Below are 17,716 nucleotides of genomic sequence, written 5' to 3'. Positions count from 1 at the left end.
ACAACTGAGATAATCCATCCACAACACAGAGAATTCAACATTAACGAATCAATGGTACGGAAGTGGAGGAAGCAAGAAGAATGAGTAAAGTTTGACTTATCTGACTGTTTTGTTTCGCTTAATGCGCCTTATAATCCGGTGCGCCGTATGGTCCGGAAAATACGGTAATTTAAGTCAAACAAATATCTTCTTAGAACATAAATGTTAATGGCTAACCATATCAGAAGAATTTGGCTGAAACTGGTAATAGTACATAGAACAACTGAGAAAACCCCCAAATACATGATATTAAAACACTCCCAAGTTTGTCATCATGGAGAAATCACTACCCAGTGGACAATTATGATGGAAGATTAAGAAAAGTAAGCAACAGGCCATAAATGGAAAACTTTTAATTGTCAGGACTTAAACGTGATATGTGCTCAGCAGATCAGTACCCTGATGAAAGAAGACGTGTCAGATCTCTGACGTCAAACTCAAGTTTGCAGCTGTGGCTGTTCTGGTCAGCGACTGAGGCCTCCATGAGAGTATCTGACATAGCCATTCTCGGGATACAGAGAAAGTTCCTCTGTACTGCTGAGCCCATTGTTAAGCTCTGGAAATAACAACAACAAACAGGATTCATACACACTGCAAAGTCACCTTCAGTCAGGCCACAGCATGAACACGCATTGGCAAACCGCGTTAGCTGGATTTGTACTTAATAGGTGTACTAGGGGTGGCAAACTCCAGGCCTCAAAGGCTGGTGTCCTGCAGGTTTTAGATCTCACCCTGGGTCAACACACCTGAATCAAATGAGTAGTTCATTACCAGGCCTCTGGAGAACTTCAAGACATGTTGAGGAGGTCATTTAGCCATTTAAATCAGCTGTGTTGGATCAAAGACACATCTAAAACCTGCAGGACACCGGCTCTTGAGGCCTGGAGTTCCCCACCCCTGGCCTAGAATTAAGTTTAGGTCATCACATATCCAAAGACTTTTGGTAAATATGGGCCAAATTAACACCAACAACAGTATCCACAAACAAAAAGTGTTTTTTTTTGTTTTTTTTTAAATCCACCAGGTTCAAAGGCTACAATACAAAAACTCTGAAGTTCATTCTTGGGCTTCTATGAAAATTAAACGAACAGCTTACAAAAACATAGCCCACTTAAACCCAGACAAACAGAGTTACAGCTCATTCTTTTGCTGCTGCTCTTGCCTTGCTATTGAAGGTGTGTTTTCGCATTATAAACAAATCTCTACGGGCTATAATAAAAACAGTGTGTGCCTCCCACAGGAACTGACTCGATAAGTTGTGATGATGTGCGACTGCTATCTAAGCTTCACCTGAGAATATGAGCTTCTCCTTCATGATGTTGACGTCACGACTGGACCTTCGCGCTACAGCGCTCAGCATGATGTGTTCTGGGTTATAGTTTTGCATCCCGCTCATCCTCCACCTGTTACAGCACACACACACAGATAGATTCTTACATCGCATGAAAGGCAGCAACTGCAGCTGTTATCAAGACCAGAGATGGGCAGTAACGCATTACTGTAATCCGATTAATTTTTTCAAGTAATGAGTAAAGTAAGGGATTACTATTGCAAAAATGGTAATTAGATTACTGAAAGAGTGAGTGTAAACACAAAAAAAATATTTTATTTTATGTGCTGGAATGTGCAGAAAATAAGTTAAAAGGTTAAAACTAATAAAACAAGTTTTAAAAAGAGACTTTTCCATTGATTACATTTTGTGTGATGGATTATACAGAAAAAGTAGAATTGGGCTGAAAGATCTATTGCTTTATTACCTATTCAGGTTGTAAATCGTGTTAGTAACTAAGTAATTAATTACTTTTGAAAATATGTAATCAGTAAAGTAACGGGATTACTTTTTAAGGGAAGTAATCAGTAATTAGTTACTGATTACTTTTTTCAAGTAACTTGACCAACACTGATCAAGACATCCTTTAATTCAGTAATATTTTTACACATAACATATACACTTAGAATAATTATTGAAGCCCTGCTGAATTTGTAAGTTCGCTCAGTTACAAAGAAATGCACTTGTGTTGGTCTGTGCTCGATCATCCAGGTAAAGAAATCCCACTCTCATCCGAATGTCTTCTTCAGTCAGTCACTCGCATGAGTGATAAGCGTTTCTCTCACTGAAAGCTCTACATCCAGATGAACAGAATCAACTTTTAAAGAAATGAACAGTTTCTAATTTTTATGGCAGTTTTTTTTAATTGAGAGAGACAGAATATCAAACAACAATCAAGAAAAAAACCCACATAAAAGTTATAAATTGACCTGCATGTCACTGACTCTATTAAGTATTTTATCCCCGAGCAAAACAACACTTAGTATTTGGCTGAGAAACCCTTGTTGGCAAGCAAAAGCAGTAAGTTTATTGTAGTTGGAGACTGAAGCCACCCCATGACCGTAATGCGCTTCTTCTTTAGTCACTTGCCTTGGACTTGTTTTTGATGCTGGAAAGACTCATCATGACCCCTCTTAGTGTTGTGGCTGAGGGAAGGACGTGTGCACACATGTGCACACAGCCAGTCAGTGCGAGCCAAAGCTCCAGATGCGTTGTAGGATGTTTCACTCAGTGATATGCAAATCCATTTATAACTTTCTGTTTTTGATTGCTATTCTCTCTCTCTCCGTTAAAATGAAACTACTACAAAATTAAAGACTGTATTTCTTTGCAAGTGAGCAAATGTACAAATCTAGCAGGGGATCAAATAATTACTTCCCCCAGTGTAAAAGGCAAGGCAGTGCAGTGAAAGATAGGAAGGGGACCAGCTTTGGGGTGTTGGGCACAAAAAGCACAAGGAGGACAGACAAGGAGGCAGAAACAAAGGCCAAGGCAGACATAGCAATTACCTGATCATATGATAGCTGACAGATGCCAGAGGGCAGCAGAGGAAGGTTGCATGCAGATCAGGTAGAGCACAGGACAAAGAAAGAATGTCAGAGGAGAAAGAGAGGACAGTAAGACAGGGAGAGGTTGTAGAAAGGAGAAGAAACATGGAAATACCCAGAGGACAAGGAGAAAAAAGAAAGAAAAGAAAGAGTAGAATGAACAGTCAGTGTCGAAGCAGCAGACCAGACAAAGCCACGGCTCAACCCGGCTGATGTTAACACGGTGAATGCATTCACAACACCGACAAACATTTAGACACACCGAATCGTTCAGAGGTTTGAATTTTACATTTCAAAACTGAAAAGTAAATGAAGTGATTATTATGAACAACTATACTCCCACACACAACACTGATCTAATGATGTCACATATCCAGTTTACCCAAATGTATGTTTTCTCAGGGCCCTCTACTAATGCCTCTTTAGTTTCATTTCAAACTCTGCACTGCAAATAAAATTGTATTAATCTCCATTTTGGGGGCAGAAAAACCAAAAAAAGCTGTATAATTTTTAACAACCATGAGTCATTTTAGATAGTGACCTTAAAATAAAATAATACTATTATTAAAATAATTCAGTACAGCGGTCCCTCGTTTATCGCGGGAGTTACATCCTAAAAATAACCTGCTATAGGTGAAATCCGCGAAGTAGTCAACTTTATTTTTTACAATTATTATAGATGCTTTAAGGCTGGAAAACCTCTCACTACACACTTTATACACTTTTCTCTTTTGTTTAAACTCTCAAAGTTCAAACCTTGTAGAAACATAAGTCCAGTATTATAGAATGAAACCAAAGGCACCGCAGGAGCCTCTGACGGTGCAAAACGTTTCGTCGGCGTCGTTGTGTTTGATGGGAGAAAACGTACAAGCATACAGTACAGCACAGAGTCACACTGCTAGCGATTGCAGATGTATGTAAATTGGACAAGCTGACATTCTGTACTGTACAGGAGACACGGCACGAGATTGATTGACAATGGTCTACAGCCAATCAGGACGCAGAACACAATGCGCTGTAAGAAAAAAAAACAAACATGGAAAATTGCACAAAAAAAATATCCGCGAAACAGCAAGGCTGCGAAAGGTGAACCGCGTTATAGCGAGGGACCGCTGTATTGGGAATTCTGTACTCCTTTCCCACCCAATTGTTTCAATCATTCATTTATAGGACTGACAGGATAGCAGTAATATTTCTTGTCCCGTAAATCATCTGCTGTCATCACCCAGACATCTATGTCTTTGTAAAGAACCATTCTTAGGCTGGTATCTCATGTATTATGGAGCATGCATGAGTCACTTGGCTGGTATTCATTAAATTATTATTGCGTTATACTGTGTTTAAAGTCCCTGTTCATTACATGTATGTGTTGTACTTACTTCTGAAAAAAGAAAACCCCTATGACTATGGCGACGGACACTAGATCTGAAGTCATCCAGATGAAGTTGTAAGCGCTCTGGCTCTGCAAGACAGGAGAAGAAGAGTAGTTTCTGCTCATTGCCATCAGAGGTCCCCATAAACACTGATGTCTTCTAGAGCAGTGAGTAAGGCTGCAGTTTTCTTCAGATCTGTGCCCTTGTCTTAGATTTTCTCAGACTTTTTTGCCAGGGTCCTTTTGTTCTATAATGTCACAGTGCACCTAAAGCCCGCTGCTGGGCTCATATTTCTCTGCGCCTTAGCCCTCAAGTCTTGCTGGGCCATCGTCAGTCTCTGTCCGCTCTCCTGCTGTCCTTTCATCTCGATGTGTGACCTTGTTTGCTTGTGCACTGTGCGTGTGTGTGTTGCATCTATTGAAAGAACGGAGAGCTGTTTACCATGAGCCAGATGGGATAAGGCACCTTTCGGAGGACATGGGGGGCATCAGAAGACACAGAAGGCACCCCACTACACCACAGAATGGAGTAGAGCCAGGGCTCATTCACCGGGTAGACAGTCACACTCACATTATTGGCCAGGTACTCCCTGGGGGAAAGAAAAATACAAGTCAGCACTGAAAAGAGAGAAAGAGAGGTCCACTTCATTTCACCTCTTTACTCCCTTGTCAACATTCACCTCTTATCATTCTGCAGCCACTGGAAAATATTGTGTGCAGCATGAAGCTGACTTTGTTTCATCTAAAGCTGCAACAGAGGTCCCAGAGGAGGGTAGAGCTTGTGTTCAAGGACCATAACAGTGTAATTCTGCAATTAGAAGTGTGCTGGGCTTACTTGGGTATTGTAGCTCATTGACCAGACTGTCCTGTTTTTATAAAACAAGTTTTTGCTAATTCAATGAAAACTGTCTTTTCTTTTCTTAGGTGCTGTGTAGAATCCATCCTCCAAGTTTAACATTGTAGAGCAAAGGTAGTTGGCAGTTTAACTCTCCTGTTTAATGTGGAGAAGACACAGCACCCAGTAGACTGCAACACTGCTACAGCTGTCAATGAACGGGGCACTAACTCTACCACTTTTTAATGATGTAAAAATAGACCGTTTGACATGAGAGTCTCTGAGGACTGACTCACCTTTGGAGCCAGCTTAACGTTAACCACTAGAGGAAGTTCAGATTTTATCACTTTTAGGTCATTTTTGGTGTAATTCTCCAGCCCTGGAGCCCTGAGCTTGGTACTGATAAATGTCACTTGAAGCAGCTAACCTCGAGCAGAAATAGTGAGCTTTTTAAATCCAAAACCAGTCAGAAGATATTCCCTTTAGTGTTAACTGTAAGCAAACAATTAGGTTTGTAAATTGTTGTTGTTTTTTTATTTTGCTTAAAATAACAAAAACGCCTCCTTTGACATTTCTTTAGGGTTCTTCTGAGCCTTTTTTCCTTTGCTTAGTAGCAGCTGCTTGCTCTTACTGTAGCTCTTTGTGGCTGGCCTTGCTGTAGTGGAGGGTCAGACTTGTAATTCCTCTCTGCCTTATCGCTTCCACTGACAGCTTCTCACTTGTGGTCTGGTGAAGCCCTCGCACCCTCCCCCTGTCTGTGTCGGGGGTCCACGTCACCTGGGACAAACACATATCAGATGGAAAGACTCAGATCAGATAAAATGTAGTTTTAATTGCTTTGCGTGAAGGTGCTTATTATAATATCGTAAGCTGTCATACACTGGTATACAGTATTTAAGGAAAACAATTAAAATATTTGTCACACTTGCTGAGGACGAAAGATTTGTCACAACAATTCACAGAATCATTTCCTTATTGGAATATTTATAATATTTAATATTTACTGTGTTTAAAGGGGGAACACTACTACAGGCAACAGCTAAATTCATTTAAGGATTATTGTGGAGGGACCTACAGTCCTCACCCTCTTCAGGGGAATCCCCGCTTTCTGCACAGCCCGCAGCGTGTCCATGAACCAGCTGCGGTGGCGTGGGTGCTCTGGTGGAGGTTTGTGAATGTTGAGCAGCGCGGAGCTGTTGGCCTTGGCTGCCAGACGAAGCATTTCCACCAGACTGCAAACCGTCTGGTTGCCTATTCTGCTCCGCTCCTTCGCTGTCAGTGATGCTGCTGTCCAGTAGGGGTCACTCTACAAGCAGAGGAAAGAAACAAGAGCGAGGTAGACACTGAGGTGGAGCATATTTGTTTATCTTTCCACATTATATGCAGCTTATTGTAGCAGTTTGAAATCGGCATTAAATTATGTTTGATAAAATGTTCTAGAAAATTTTTAAAGCGTCTGCAGATTTTAGATCTTAATCCCTTAAATTCTAAAAGGAAAATGAGACACACAGTTTTGCTATTTGAGGGGAAAATTTATTTTAGAGCAGATGGACTTGAGGTGGCTTTAGATGAAGTGGATTTTAGTACCTCCAAAAACCACTGGCCTGCATTGAGAGAGCGTATCTCTGTCCAGTTGAAAAAGGAGGCATCTTCATACTGTCTGGCTGGAAACACCTTAGTGGCATCTGTGGTCCGCCTCAGAGTGTGGTCTCGCATGAGGAAGGGAACCCCATCGACACTGGAAGAAGTAAAGCACTTTAAAATTTATAGGAAAACTAAACATAACATAGTTTAAATGAAAAAGCAGCAGCGAAATGTGTTAATAATCACCAAACACTGAAGGGCAACAGATCTGAATCACACATTTCTCTCGTAATTTCCCATTAACTGTAATTATTTCTACCACACAACCTGCGTGTCAAATGGGATCCATATGTGGACCTTCAGCTACATGCATTAAATGCAAACAAAAGTGAATGTGTGATTTATAACCTTATGGTGACATCAGCCTCCAAGGAGCTGGCACCATGCTGCAGGGCTCTGTTAAAGGACACCACGGTGTTCTCTGGAGCCAGCTAGAGCAAAGAGATCACAGAAAGACTACTGTCAGTCACTTGATGTGTGCACAAAACACACACCAAGAGGAAATAATAGAATTATAAGAACATTATGTTCGACTTGTGCAAAAGGCTTCCTTCCCTTCAAATCTAGTCATCAAACATTCTTTATGAGCCAAGCAGCTCATTATTTTCACAATCCTATGTTTAAATGTTAATATCACAACTTTCTCACATTTTTCTCATATGTAGAGATAATACTTTTTCTTCACAGGATAAAAACCACAAAGTGCTTCACAATAACATAAAACATAAACATAAAACAGCACAAATCTAATTAAAAGCTAGTCTAAATAAATAAGTCTTAAGATGATGCTTAAAAGAATAAATACAATCCAGGCAACGTAAAGATGGAGGGAGAGAATTCCACAACCTGGGGGCCACCGCTCTAAAAGATCTGTTACCTCTGGTTTTAAAACATGTTCGGGGGAGTCTTCTCCCACCCCCATTCTCTGCGGCCTGCTGGAGCGGGGGGGCTAGGAGGAGGAGTTGGCCGTCCGACTGCGGTCTGGGGTGTGGGGCCTCCCTGCTGCTGCGGAGTCGGGGTGGTCTGCCTCTCCCCACCGCAGGGAAAAGGGTAACACCACCTGGGTCTGGGTGCAATTCCCCCCTCCAGGGGCAAGGGTACCTAGACCCGGTTTGTAGAGTACGCTTGGGGAGTGTGATTGTGTGTACAGCGTCTCTTTATGTCTGTCTCCATGTTGGTTGAGTGTGGAGTAAGTGCCTATGAGAGCATGAGGGTGGGAATGGATGTTTGTGTCTGTGTGTGCCTGTATGTCTGTGTCTATATGTCAGGTTGGGTATCAGACGCCACCTCTCTGGGGACATCTCAGGCCCTCCAAGGTTTGGAGGCCTATCTCCACCCACCACCACTTCCCCTGCCAGTGGCGGACTCCCTCAGGTGTCGGTGCGTTGGTGGTTCTTTGTGTCTGGGGGTGGGCGTCTGGGTACACACCGGCTCACTCCTTGGCGGCCGCTTATCGGGGCCTGGAGCCTGGGGCTCGCTCGGGCCACTCCGGAGGTGGGGTGGCCCCGGCCTCTCGGCCTGGGGCTCGGTCACTCAGGCACAGCTGGCTGCCGGCGGAGCTCACGGGCGCGTCACTGCAACTCCCCCTGGCTTCTGCTCCGCGGCTGCTGAGTGAGCCCTCATCTGGGACTCTCCTCAGCTCTTACTGGGACAGTGGCGCGGCTGCCCCTCTGTTGGTCTTCCTTGGTCTCTTGTGTTCTGGGGGCCTCTGGATGTCTGGAGTCTTGATCTCCTCCATACCTGCTTCATGCCCTGGAGGACGGGGCTGTGGCTCCCCACACTCCCTAGCAGATCGTTACATGGAGAAACCTTTGGAATGCAAGCATGCTGATCCACACAGGTCTGCACACAGGTGTACACACGGGTATTCACAGACGCGGACTACAGCTTTCTTGGCTGCTGCCTCAAAGCACATTGTGCGCTGTCTATCTTGCGTGCTGCACAATATCGTTTATTATTTAGTAACTATTGATATCTATGACTAGCTAGTTTATTGTGATGGTGCTTTGTTTTCTTTATTATTATGTTGCTCTTTGTTGTTTGCTGTCTCCTCTGTTTGTTTGTTTTTTGTTTGTTTTTTCTTTCTCCATACAGGTGACCCAGGAGTTTGTTTGGTTTTTTTTTTTGGTTTTTTTTTTTTTTTGGTTTTTTTTTTTTCTCTCTCTTCCCCCCCCTTCTCACCGTCTCTTCTCCCCTTTGGTTTTCTCTCTTTCCCTCCCTCTCTTTCTCTCATTCATTCCCCCTGTCCTATTTATTAAAAAAAAAAAAAAAAAAAAAAAAGGAAAAAAAAAAAAAAAAAAAAAAAATGACAAAGGATGAACTGAAGCTCTGCCATCACGTAATGTCGCATACTGCTGTTTCTGATGTCATTTAAAAAAAAAAAAAAAAAAAAAAAAAAAAACATGTTCGGGGGACGACCAACAGCCTTTGATTAGATGATCTTAGGCTGCGAGAGGGAGCGTGAGGTTCTAAAACATCAGAAATATAGACAGGAGCGTCACAATTCAAAGCTTTAAAGGTCTGTATTAAGTGAAAATGAATTCTAAAATGTACTGGAAGCCAGTGTAATGAGCGTAACACTGGTGTAATGTGCTCTCTTTTTCGTGTCTTTATTAAAAGCCTTGCAGGAGCATTCTGGACTGACTGGCAAAGAAAAAGACTGTTACAATAATCTAAACGAGAAGAAATAAAAGCGTGAATAATCATTTCTAACTCAGATTTAGACAAAAAAGTTTCCAGTTTGGAGATATTTCTAAGCTGAAAACGGCAGTTCCCAATTAACTGTTGAGAGTATTGCTCTAGAGACATGGCAGAATCAAAAACAACACCGAGATACCTGAGGCTCAGGTGAACAGATGATCCAAGAGAACCAAGATGCTGTTTGATTATAGATATCTGGCTGTCAGGGGCAATAATTAATGTTTCTGACTTCTCAGAGTTCAACTGCAAGTAGTTGTCTCCAAGCCACTGTTTAATGGAAGCTAAACATTTTATTCAAGAAGACAGTTTATGGACTTCCATCGGCTTAAAAGAGCAGTAAAGCTGAATATCAACAGCATAGAAGTGATAAGACACATTAGGGCAGGGGTGGGCAACTCCAGGCCTCGAGGGCTGGTGTCCCTGCAGGTTTTAGATGTGTCCTTGAACCAACACAGCTGATTTAAATGGCTAAATTAGCTCCTGCAGTTCTCCAGAGGCCTGGTAACGAACTAATCATTTGATTCAGGTGTGTTGACCCAGGGTGCGATCTAAAACCTGCAGGACACTGGCCCTCGGGGCCTGGAGTTGCCCACCCCTGCATTAGGGAATTGCCTAATGGTAAGTCCTAGGGGTAAAATGTACAGGAGAAAAAGGTCCCAGAACTGAACTGTTGGGTCTACGCTTCCACAGGCTCTGCTAGTTTAGAGACTTATTCTCGTGAAGGACAAAAACAAGACAGAACATCTTCAACCGGTCTTTTACTTGCTAGCGATGGAAGACTGGTCGGAACCAAGCTCTTGGGGCTCAACGCTCCTCACCTGTCTCCAAACCAACTTCTTCCAAGAGCAGCCCTCCTCGTAGCCTTTTATTCCCATGACAGTTACAGTTTGCACAACACAAGCACCTCCCCTCATAAAACCCCCCTATGGTTCTAAAAGATAAGGCAGTATGTGTGTGTATGTGTAAGCACCTGTATGCATGTGCAAGAACGTGTGTGTGTATGTGAGAATGTGTGTGTCATAGGTGTGACCTCCTGCTCACCAAAAGGATCATAACAACAGGAAGCTTACAACACAAGAAACAGATCTTTCATATAGGATGTGCCTATAATGAAGCCTCTTCAGCCTCCCCCAGCTCCAGAGTAGCTGGAGAGGTGGTCAGAGACAAAGGAAGGTCTTTGATCCCGCTGCTCGCACTAAGACTTTACAAATTTAAGAAACACAATGACAACATTCAACAATTTGACTCCAACATGAACCCTGTGGGACCCCAGATGTCAGGTCCTTAGAGTGCGACATAAACTCATTTGCAAAAACACTAAAAGATTTAAGTATGAAATACAAATAACAGAACAAATTATAGCGCTCCATGAGCACAAACCAAATCATAGTTTAATAATAGTTCTAAGGCTTTTTGTAAATTTTTGACCAATAAATCATCAAGTTGACATTGAAGACCTTGGAGGATCTAAGCCAAGTTTGAATGGATTGTTACCATGACCCAACTCAAAGTTTTACCAGTATTCATTCAAAGCTTTTCAAGCTATCATGTTTACAGACAGAATGACACGCACACACACAAACGTGATGGAGATAATAACACTGAGATGTACAGTACAGTATGTGGTGTAGTTGAGCTAAACCTGAATCACACACTAACGTTTTTACTGTATTTTGTTTCTATATAAATGATGACAGGCTCAGACATACACCTTGCAAAACTGATACATTATTTAGTCTGTAAACAGTCCTGTGAATTATGAATTGTTAAGGCTGTTTCAAACAGATGTGTGCAAATGGTATTTCAGCAACATTGCCTTGGTTTTTCTATGACACCTGCACAACACATCATAGTTTAGTTCCATAAATTGTGTGTGCCTCGAGAAGGAAAGCAAACACAGCTCTGAACGTCTCTGTGCATCTCTTATCTACCTGCCCAGCTGTGAAATGACAGTATGTTGCTGACACACTCTCACACTGAGCCTGACACTATCGCTTGTGTTCTGTAGCTATACACCGCATTTGTTGTACAGAGTGTACAGAAAAATTCTTGCATCTTCTTCTTTCTGTTTTTTCCTTTCTTTGTTATTACCCAAACAGCTTTGTGGAACCCAGCAAAAACCGAACACTTGGTACTCCTGGCAGCCACGCCTCTCCCACAAAGAGCCGATTTGAACAATTAAGTGGATCAGGTAGTAAAGTCTGGCAAAGCCCCAACTTACCATAGGAGCTCCTCTTCGGCCAATGACGCTTGGTCGCGGTTTGAGGCTATGACGGTCCATGATGCAGGGGCAGGTGAATGTGAGCGGTGCCAAACAGAGAGCAAGGAGGACTACAATGTAGATAAACAACACCATCACCTGGATATCTAAGAGAGTGCAAAAAGGGTTGTTAGTGTCATAATGCAACTTTAGCTCATTCCATCTACTCCTAATAACAAACAATAGTTAGCTTTGTGTGCTTTGATGGGTGGAAAGAGTGCAGGCAGGTGCTTGAATAAGGAAAAACAATCCACTAAAGCAGGGTAAATTAGACATACGTGTACAGACAAATAATACTGAATGCAACTTTACGTTTCAAATAGGAACATCAAAAGCAATCCCCAACATGATATTTACTTGAAACACAAGGCAGCACTTACTGGATTTCTCTCTGCGGACAACATATCCAGCTACCAGCCAGCTGATAGCTGTCACTGTTACCAGGGCGCCAAGATGCAGGAAAGGTGCTGTGTACTGATAACAAAGCGTAAATGTGAAATGCTGGCCTTAAAAGATGGGTAGTCATTACACAGCATCAGAGCAAAGCTTTGCCATATTGTTATGATAAATACACACACAGTATAATGATTGAACAGGAGAATATATCAAATGTTACGTTCCATAGAACAAATAACTTTGTATTGTAAGGTGAAGGCCCTACAATCATAGAGAGAAAACACCAACAATCAAATGAACACTTACGAGCAAACACTTGGCAACAGTGGGAAGGAAAAACTCCCTTTTAACAGGAAAGAAACCTCTGACAGAACCAGGCTCAGGGGGACTAACTAAATAACAAATAGTAGGGGAGGAGTTGATATGGATTCTAAACACTTGGACAGGACATCTGTAACACACTTGACATCATATCAATGCCTCAAAGTCACCGATCAGAGAACAATTGAGAAGATGTTTATGAAACCTACATGTTTATATTTTTGTAATGAAAGTTATCTATCTGATCCAGAAAACTGCATAGAATTAATTGAGCATATTTGCATATTTGGCCATATTTGACCCACCTCACCCTAACACCACTTGCCTGTAGACCTGGCAGAGCTTGAAACATGAATCCAGTGCAGAGATTTTTTATTTGGAAATTCTTTTTTTGCAATAATGTTTTTGAAAATGCAGACCTCACCATCCCAGTATAAATTCCAAATAATATATGCTGAAGCAGTTCAACTCAGTTTTTTGTACAATTGAATTATTTTCATGGAGCATTAAATATATAATTTTAGCCAATTGGATCGGAAAAATAGAGAATATATTCAACTTTTAGTACAGTGTTGTTAACTGTAGACGAACCTGCAGTGACGCAAGCAGAATGTCCCACTCGTCTCCCCATAAGTCATCGACAAAAATGACACCAGAGATAGTTGTGAGCAGTGTAGCCAGCACCCCCATCTGTGGAGAACAGACACCTGATGAACCTGACTTTGCTTTGAAAGCATCAGAGGAGCAAATCAATGGCAGGATTGTTTTTTCACACCGTACCTTGTGAACCCAATAGAGATTCAGCTGCTGGCCCAAAGATATGTGGAAAAGTGCTAAGATCTGCAAAAAGAGTAAGATTCGTTAAGTTGTATGTCTTAACTGATCAATGAACAAGTCTGCTAACATTTGCGAGTGTTACCAATAAGAATGTGACGTAGCTGAATCCCACGGTGGTGGAAGCGAGGATGGGCATTGTCTCATCTCTCCATTCTCCAGAACGGTTGTACACCAGCCTGGAATGAACAGAACGAATGTTGGTGGTATGACTAATTCAGTTTTGTCAAATAGAGTAATTTGCCTTAATTGCACATGACATCGTGACACTCATGATGCTCCCTGTCCAGGATGTGTACATCCTCATCCTTGAAAGTGTCCACGTGGACACTCCTCATCACTGAAAGACTGTGGGATTTACTTACCTGCATGCATCAACCTATTTGTTCGTGGTATTTATTTAAAATACACATGCTGAAGGGGCTTGCTGCCACCCCACTGTGGTAAGGTCACCACTCTGCTGTCCTTGATCAACCATTACCAAACATGCAAGTCTTAAACAGCTTTTCAGCGAAAGTAATATAATGAAAAATACGACTCACCAATTGAAGTCATTAAAATCATTTCGAGCCATCAACCAGAAGTAACCCCAAAAGAGAAGCAGAAGAAAGGAGCTGCACAGGATGACGAACCACGTACACTCCCACTGGAAGAGGACACAAACAGCTGATTGTGGACTATGTGACATAATTTCCCTTCAATTTGTTCTTTTATTCATTGTTTCTGGGAAACATTTGTAACATTGGTTTTGAAAAGTGCTACACAAATAAATCCAAAGAGTTAAAATTGACAGATGTTTTTCTTTCTAACTATCAAAGTCTTGCTTAGACGAAATCATGTTCATCCAGTCGCCATATATGCAACTCCAAAAGATACTTCTTTTTTATTATTATTAATTTTCAATCTTTTGCATTTTTTGCACACCTTTTTGTGAACCTGAATAGATCTTAAACTAACTAATGGCCCATTTGGAAACTGCAGTGGTTAAAGACATAAGTAGACCCAAATATTTCAGGGTTTCCACAGTAGTAGGAAAAACCCCCCTTTAACGGGAAGAACATGTGGCAGAACCAAGCTCAGCGTGGGGCAGTCATCTGCTGTGACCGATTGAGGGTGAGGGGAGGGAGACAGGACAAAGACACACCGTGGACGAGAGCCAGAGATTAAATGCAAATGGTTTATGAACACATAAAGAGTAAAAAGAGGTGAATGAAGAAGACACACTCATCATGGGAAGCCCCCAGCAGCCAAGGCATATTGCAGTGTAACTAAGTGATGGTTCAGGGTCACCTGATCCAGCACTAACTGTAAGCTTTATCAGAAAGGAAAGTTTTAAGCCTAATCTTAATCTACATGCTTGCTGGGGCATGTGGGGCAAAAACAGAGAGGAGAGCCTGAGCAGCCAGTCAAGGACTCTTCCCTCCACTAGTTAACAGGCTAAGGAGCTAATTCCATATAAGGGGAGGTGTAGAGTATGATAGGCCAGTCAACAGATCCTATTGAGCACTGATCAGCTTTGCATCACACCGTGCCTGGACTCACCATTTCCAGTGGCTTATGTAAGAGGTTCAGAGATTATTACATGGGTGTGCAGGTAAAGACCAAATGGCCGCACTAATGAATGTGTTGAGCCATCAGTGAAAAGCCTGTGAAAGGTTTTAGCCAGGGGAAGAGAGGCCATCCATCAGTGAAAATCTTCTTGGCCACAAAAACATGACAGCAAGGCAGAAATATCACAACAGCCAGAGGATCTTTTTAGTTTGTGTAGCAGCTACCGGGATCTTAAAGTAGTGAGCATATAATAAAGAACTATATGACACTGAGCCAACGTCACATTTACCTCGTGCTCCCGTGGAAACGCAGTCCAAGCTATGAGTCATTGTTATGGAGTCAAAATGATCTCTTTACAAAAATACAGCATCCAAAGCAATATCCAGTCCTCACCTCAATAAAAAACAACCATATATTTGCTGGGTTCTAGTTCCTTAATCTACCACCCGCTGTTGGTAGGATTAAGGGGTCACCCATGGGGTCAGAAAAGGGTTGTGACCAGCAGCTGAAGTAATCTCCGGCTGAGAAAAGTCCTTGGTAATGAAAATGGTAATAGAGACAAGCGTGGCAAAATTGCCCTAGGTAAGGGCCTAAGCCAAGTGTACCATCAGTGTACAACAGACAACATATAACAGTATTTTATGTAAAGTTAATGGACAAAGTAATGAAGATGATGGAATTTCTTGATTTGTTCTGTTTTATTTATATGAAAACAAAACTTAACTGAACTGAATAACTGAAATAGAGAGACCTTCTTTGTTATATAGCTTCTATTAAACATATTTCTTTTCATCCACTCTTCCAAAGCCTGGTTGTTGTTTTCACTTTGTAACCTTTAACACGTCATTCTCATTGTGCAGTTTCAATTTACTTTGAAGTCTAGCTGTCCAGCACATGGTGCTTTCTCCTGAGTGATATATGGCTTTCAAAGATCCCTCCAAGTCTCCATTTAGCACTGCTGGTACCCATCCACTGACAGTGCTTATAGGTCCTGATCTTCTTACTCCACTTGACTTCACCACACCACAAACCTCTGTTTTTAAGGTAATTCATATTGGGAAACCTAAATGTACAACAACATACAAACTAGGTGGAGTGAGAGCTATCGCTTATCGATTGAATGGAATCAAAGTATTGATCTGAGTGGGTCAGATCAGCTCCAAACGAAAGGGTTAAGGAAGGAAATCGAGAAGCAGTTCTTGTGGAAGTGGCAGTGCGGTCATGGGAGTGTTACCTAAACGTTGCAACGCAGCCAGTTAAAGAATGTTAGCTACCGATCACCGCTCGTCTGCAGGCTTTATTTAAATGGAAAACTTCCACAACAGGCAAAAAAAAAGCTTTTTGCTAAAAAAAAAAAAAAAAAGATTTAGAGCAGAAGTTTTTTGCACTGCATTTTAAAATGAAAACAATAGCATTTATTTACAATTAAAGACACAGAGCAGAAAGTGTGTTACTGTTTTACATCCACAGACACACAAGAAAAGAAGCAGGCAACATGAGGTCAAGTTATGGCAATTTTATTTTTGTATTTCAGTACATGTATTTGGATTAGAGTTTTTAAAAAACAAACAAACGTCACAAGAAGAAGGATGGGGTGAAAGAAAGGTGGAGAGAGGAGGAAGGAGGAAGAAACTATTGAGCTCCTCAAACTTGATGCTGCTGGGTCAGTTCTTTCTCAACAGTCTGCTCCAGAATCCCCTCCTGTCCTCAGCTTGCTTTTCTTTTGCCTTCAGTTCGTTTAAGGTTTTGTTGAGCTGCTCCTCGGCATCTTTAAATTTGTCTTTCAGCTGCTGTTTGGCCAGTTTCACTTTGTGTTTGAGGAGCTCTTTAGCTTCCTTTTTGTGCTTTCGCATTTCTTTAAGTGCGTCTTTGCAGTCTTTCTTGGTCACCGTCATTTCTTTCTTGAATGCCTTCACCTCAATTTTCTCTTCTGCAAGTTCTTCTTGCACTTTCATCAGTTCCTTCTTCATGTTTTGAGTGTAACTCTTTGTATCTTCCATTTCTTTCTTTGCTTCCTGTATTTTAATTTTCTCTTCCTCCAACACTTTTTGAGCTTCCAACAATTCTTTCTTCAAATTTTCAATCTCATTTTCTGCCTCATGTTTACATTTTTTCTCCTCTTCAAGTTGTTGCTTTACATGCAGTAATTCCTTTCTTAGTGTTTCAGCTTCAGCCGTTACATTTGCAGCTTCTTGTGCTGCCAACTGCATTTTCTTTTTTTCCTCTTCAAAAGCTTCCTGCACCTCCTGTAATTCTTGTATCACATTTCCTGCCTCCTCCTTTGCAGTTTGATATTTATTTTTGGCTTCTTGTGCTGTGCTTTTCTCTTCCTCCAATGCTTTTTGAGCTTCCAACAGTTCTTTCTTCATGTTTTCATTCTCATTTTCTGCCTGTTGTTTTCCCATTTTCTCTCCTTTAAGTTTGAGACCCACATGCAGTAATTCCTGTAATACTACTTCAGTTTCAAACTTTGAATTTTTAGCTTCTCCTCTTGAATTTTCTGCCTCTTCTTTTAATTTGACATTTTCAACCTGTATCATTTGAAGTTCTTCTTGCAGGTTAATCAGCTGTACTGAATTGTGAGGTGAAGCACTCGCCGATCCTCTTCTCGTTCTCCCTCGATTCATTTTGGCCTTTTAAACAAAGGAGCCAACGTATTGTAGAGGAGTGAAGTGAAGTTTTCGATGTTTTCTTCGTCAACTGTCGTTTGTCCTGCACAGAGATGCTGCTGTAGATGTGTCTCTAGCTGTGTCTGGATACAATGAAACATGCTGTAACTAAGTGCTTGTGTTGCACAGTTCTACTGAACATTCCATTTCATGCATGCTCCGCCCACATGGTCAGGAATGTCAGGTGCTGTATCACCAAATGCTGCTCCCGTTGCCTA

At 41.7% G+C, this 17,716-nt stretch overlaps 1 protein-coding gene across 4 annotated transcripts in view; it reads right to left on the bottom strand.

Moving 5' to 3' along the window:
• Window positions 1-60: 60 nt before the first annotated feature.
• gdpd5a (glycerophosphodiester phosphodiesterase domain containing 5a) overlaps window positions 61-17,716 on the bottom strand; it is a 31,605-nt gene continuing 13,949 nt past the window's right edge. For 2 of the 4 annotated variants that reach the window (XM_040011675.1, XM_040011666.1), the window contains 15 exons: window positions 13,821-13,924; window positions 13,364-13,457; window positions 13,225-13,284; window positions 13,036-13,134; window positions 12,108-12,201; window positions 11,689-11,834; window positions 7,116-7,198; window positions 6,711-6,861; window positions 6,199-6,429; window positions 5,755-5,900; window positions 4,731-4,878; window positions 4,296-4,378; window positions 2,878-2,892; window positions 1,330-1,442; window positions 61-595 (listed from right to left, as the gene is read on the bottom strand). In XM_040011675.1, coding sequence (XP_039867609.1) covers window positions 504-595; window positions 1,330-1,442; window positions 2,878-2,892; window positions 4,296-4,378; window positions 4,731-4,878; window positions 5,755-5,900; window positions 6,199-6,429; window positions 6,711-6,861; window positions 7,116-7,198; window positions 11,689-11,834; window positions 12,108-12,201; window positions 13,036-13,134; window positions 13,225-13,284; window positions 13,364-13,457; window positions 13,821-13,924 — 1,659 coding nt within the window. In that variant the 3' untranslated portion in view covers window positions 61-503. The remainder of the gene's footprint in view (window positions 596-1,329; window positions 1,443-2,877; window positions 2,893-4,295; window positions 4,379-4,730; window positions 4,879-5,754; window positions 5,901-6,198; window positions 6,430-6,710; window positions 6,862-7,115; window positions 7,199-11,688; window positions 11,835-12,107; window positions 12,202-13,035; window positions 13,135-13,224; window positions 13,285-13,363; window positions 13,458-13,820; window positions 13,925-17,716) is intronic. The other 2 variants (XM_040011683.1, XM_040011691.1) reach the window with 2 other exon arrangements.

Source organism: Simochromis diagramma, unplaced genomic scaffold (assembly GCF_900408965.1).
Source record: "Simochromis diagramma unplaced genomic scaffold, fSimDia1.1 OVJJ01000123.1, whole genome shotgun sequence".
In the NCBI taxonomy this organism is placed as follows: Eukaryota; Metazoa; Chordata; class Actinopteri; order Cichliformes; family Cichlidae; genus Simochromis; species Simochromis diagramma.
This window is presented reverse-complemented; position numbering and strand designations above follow the sequence as displayed.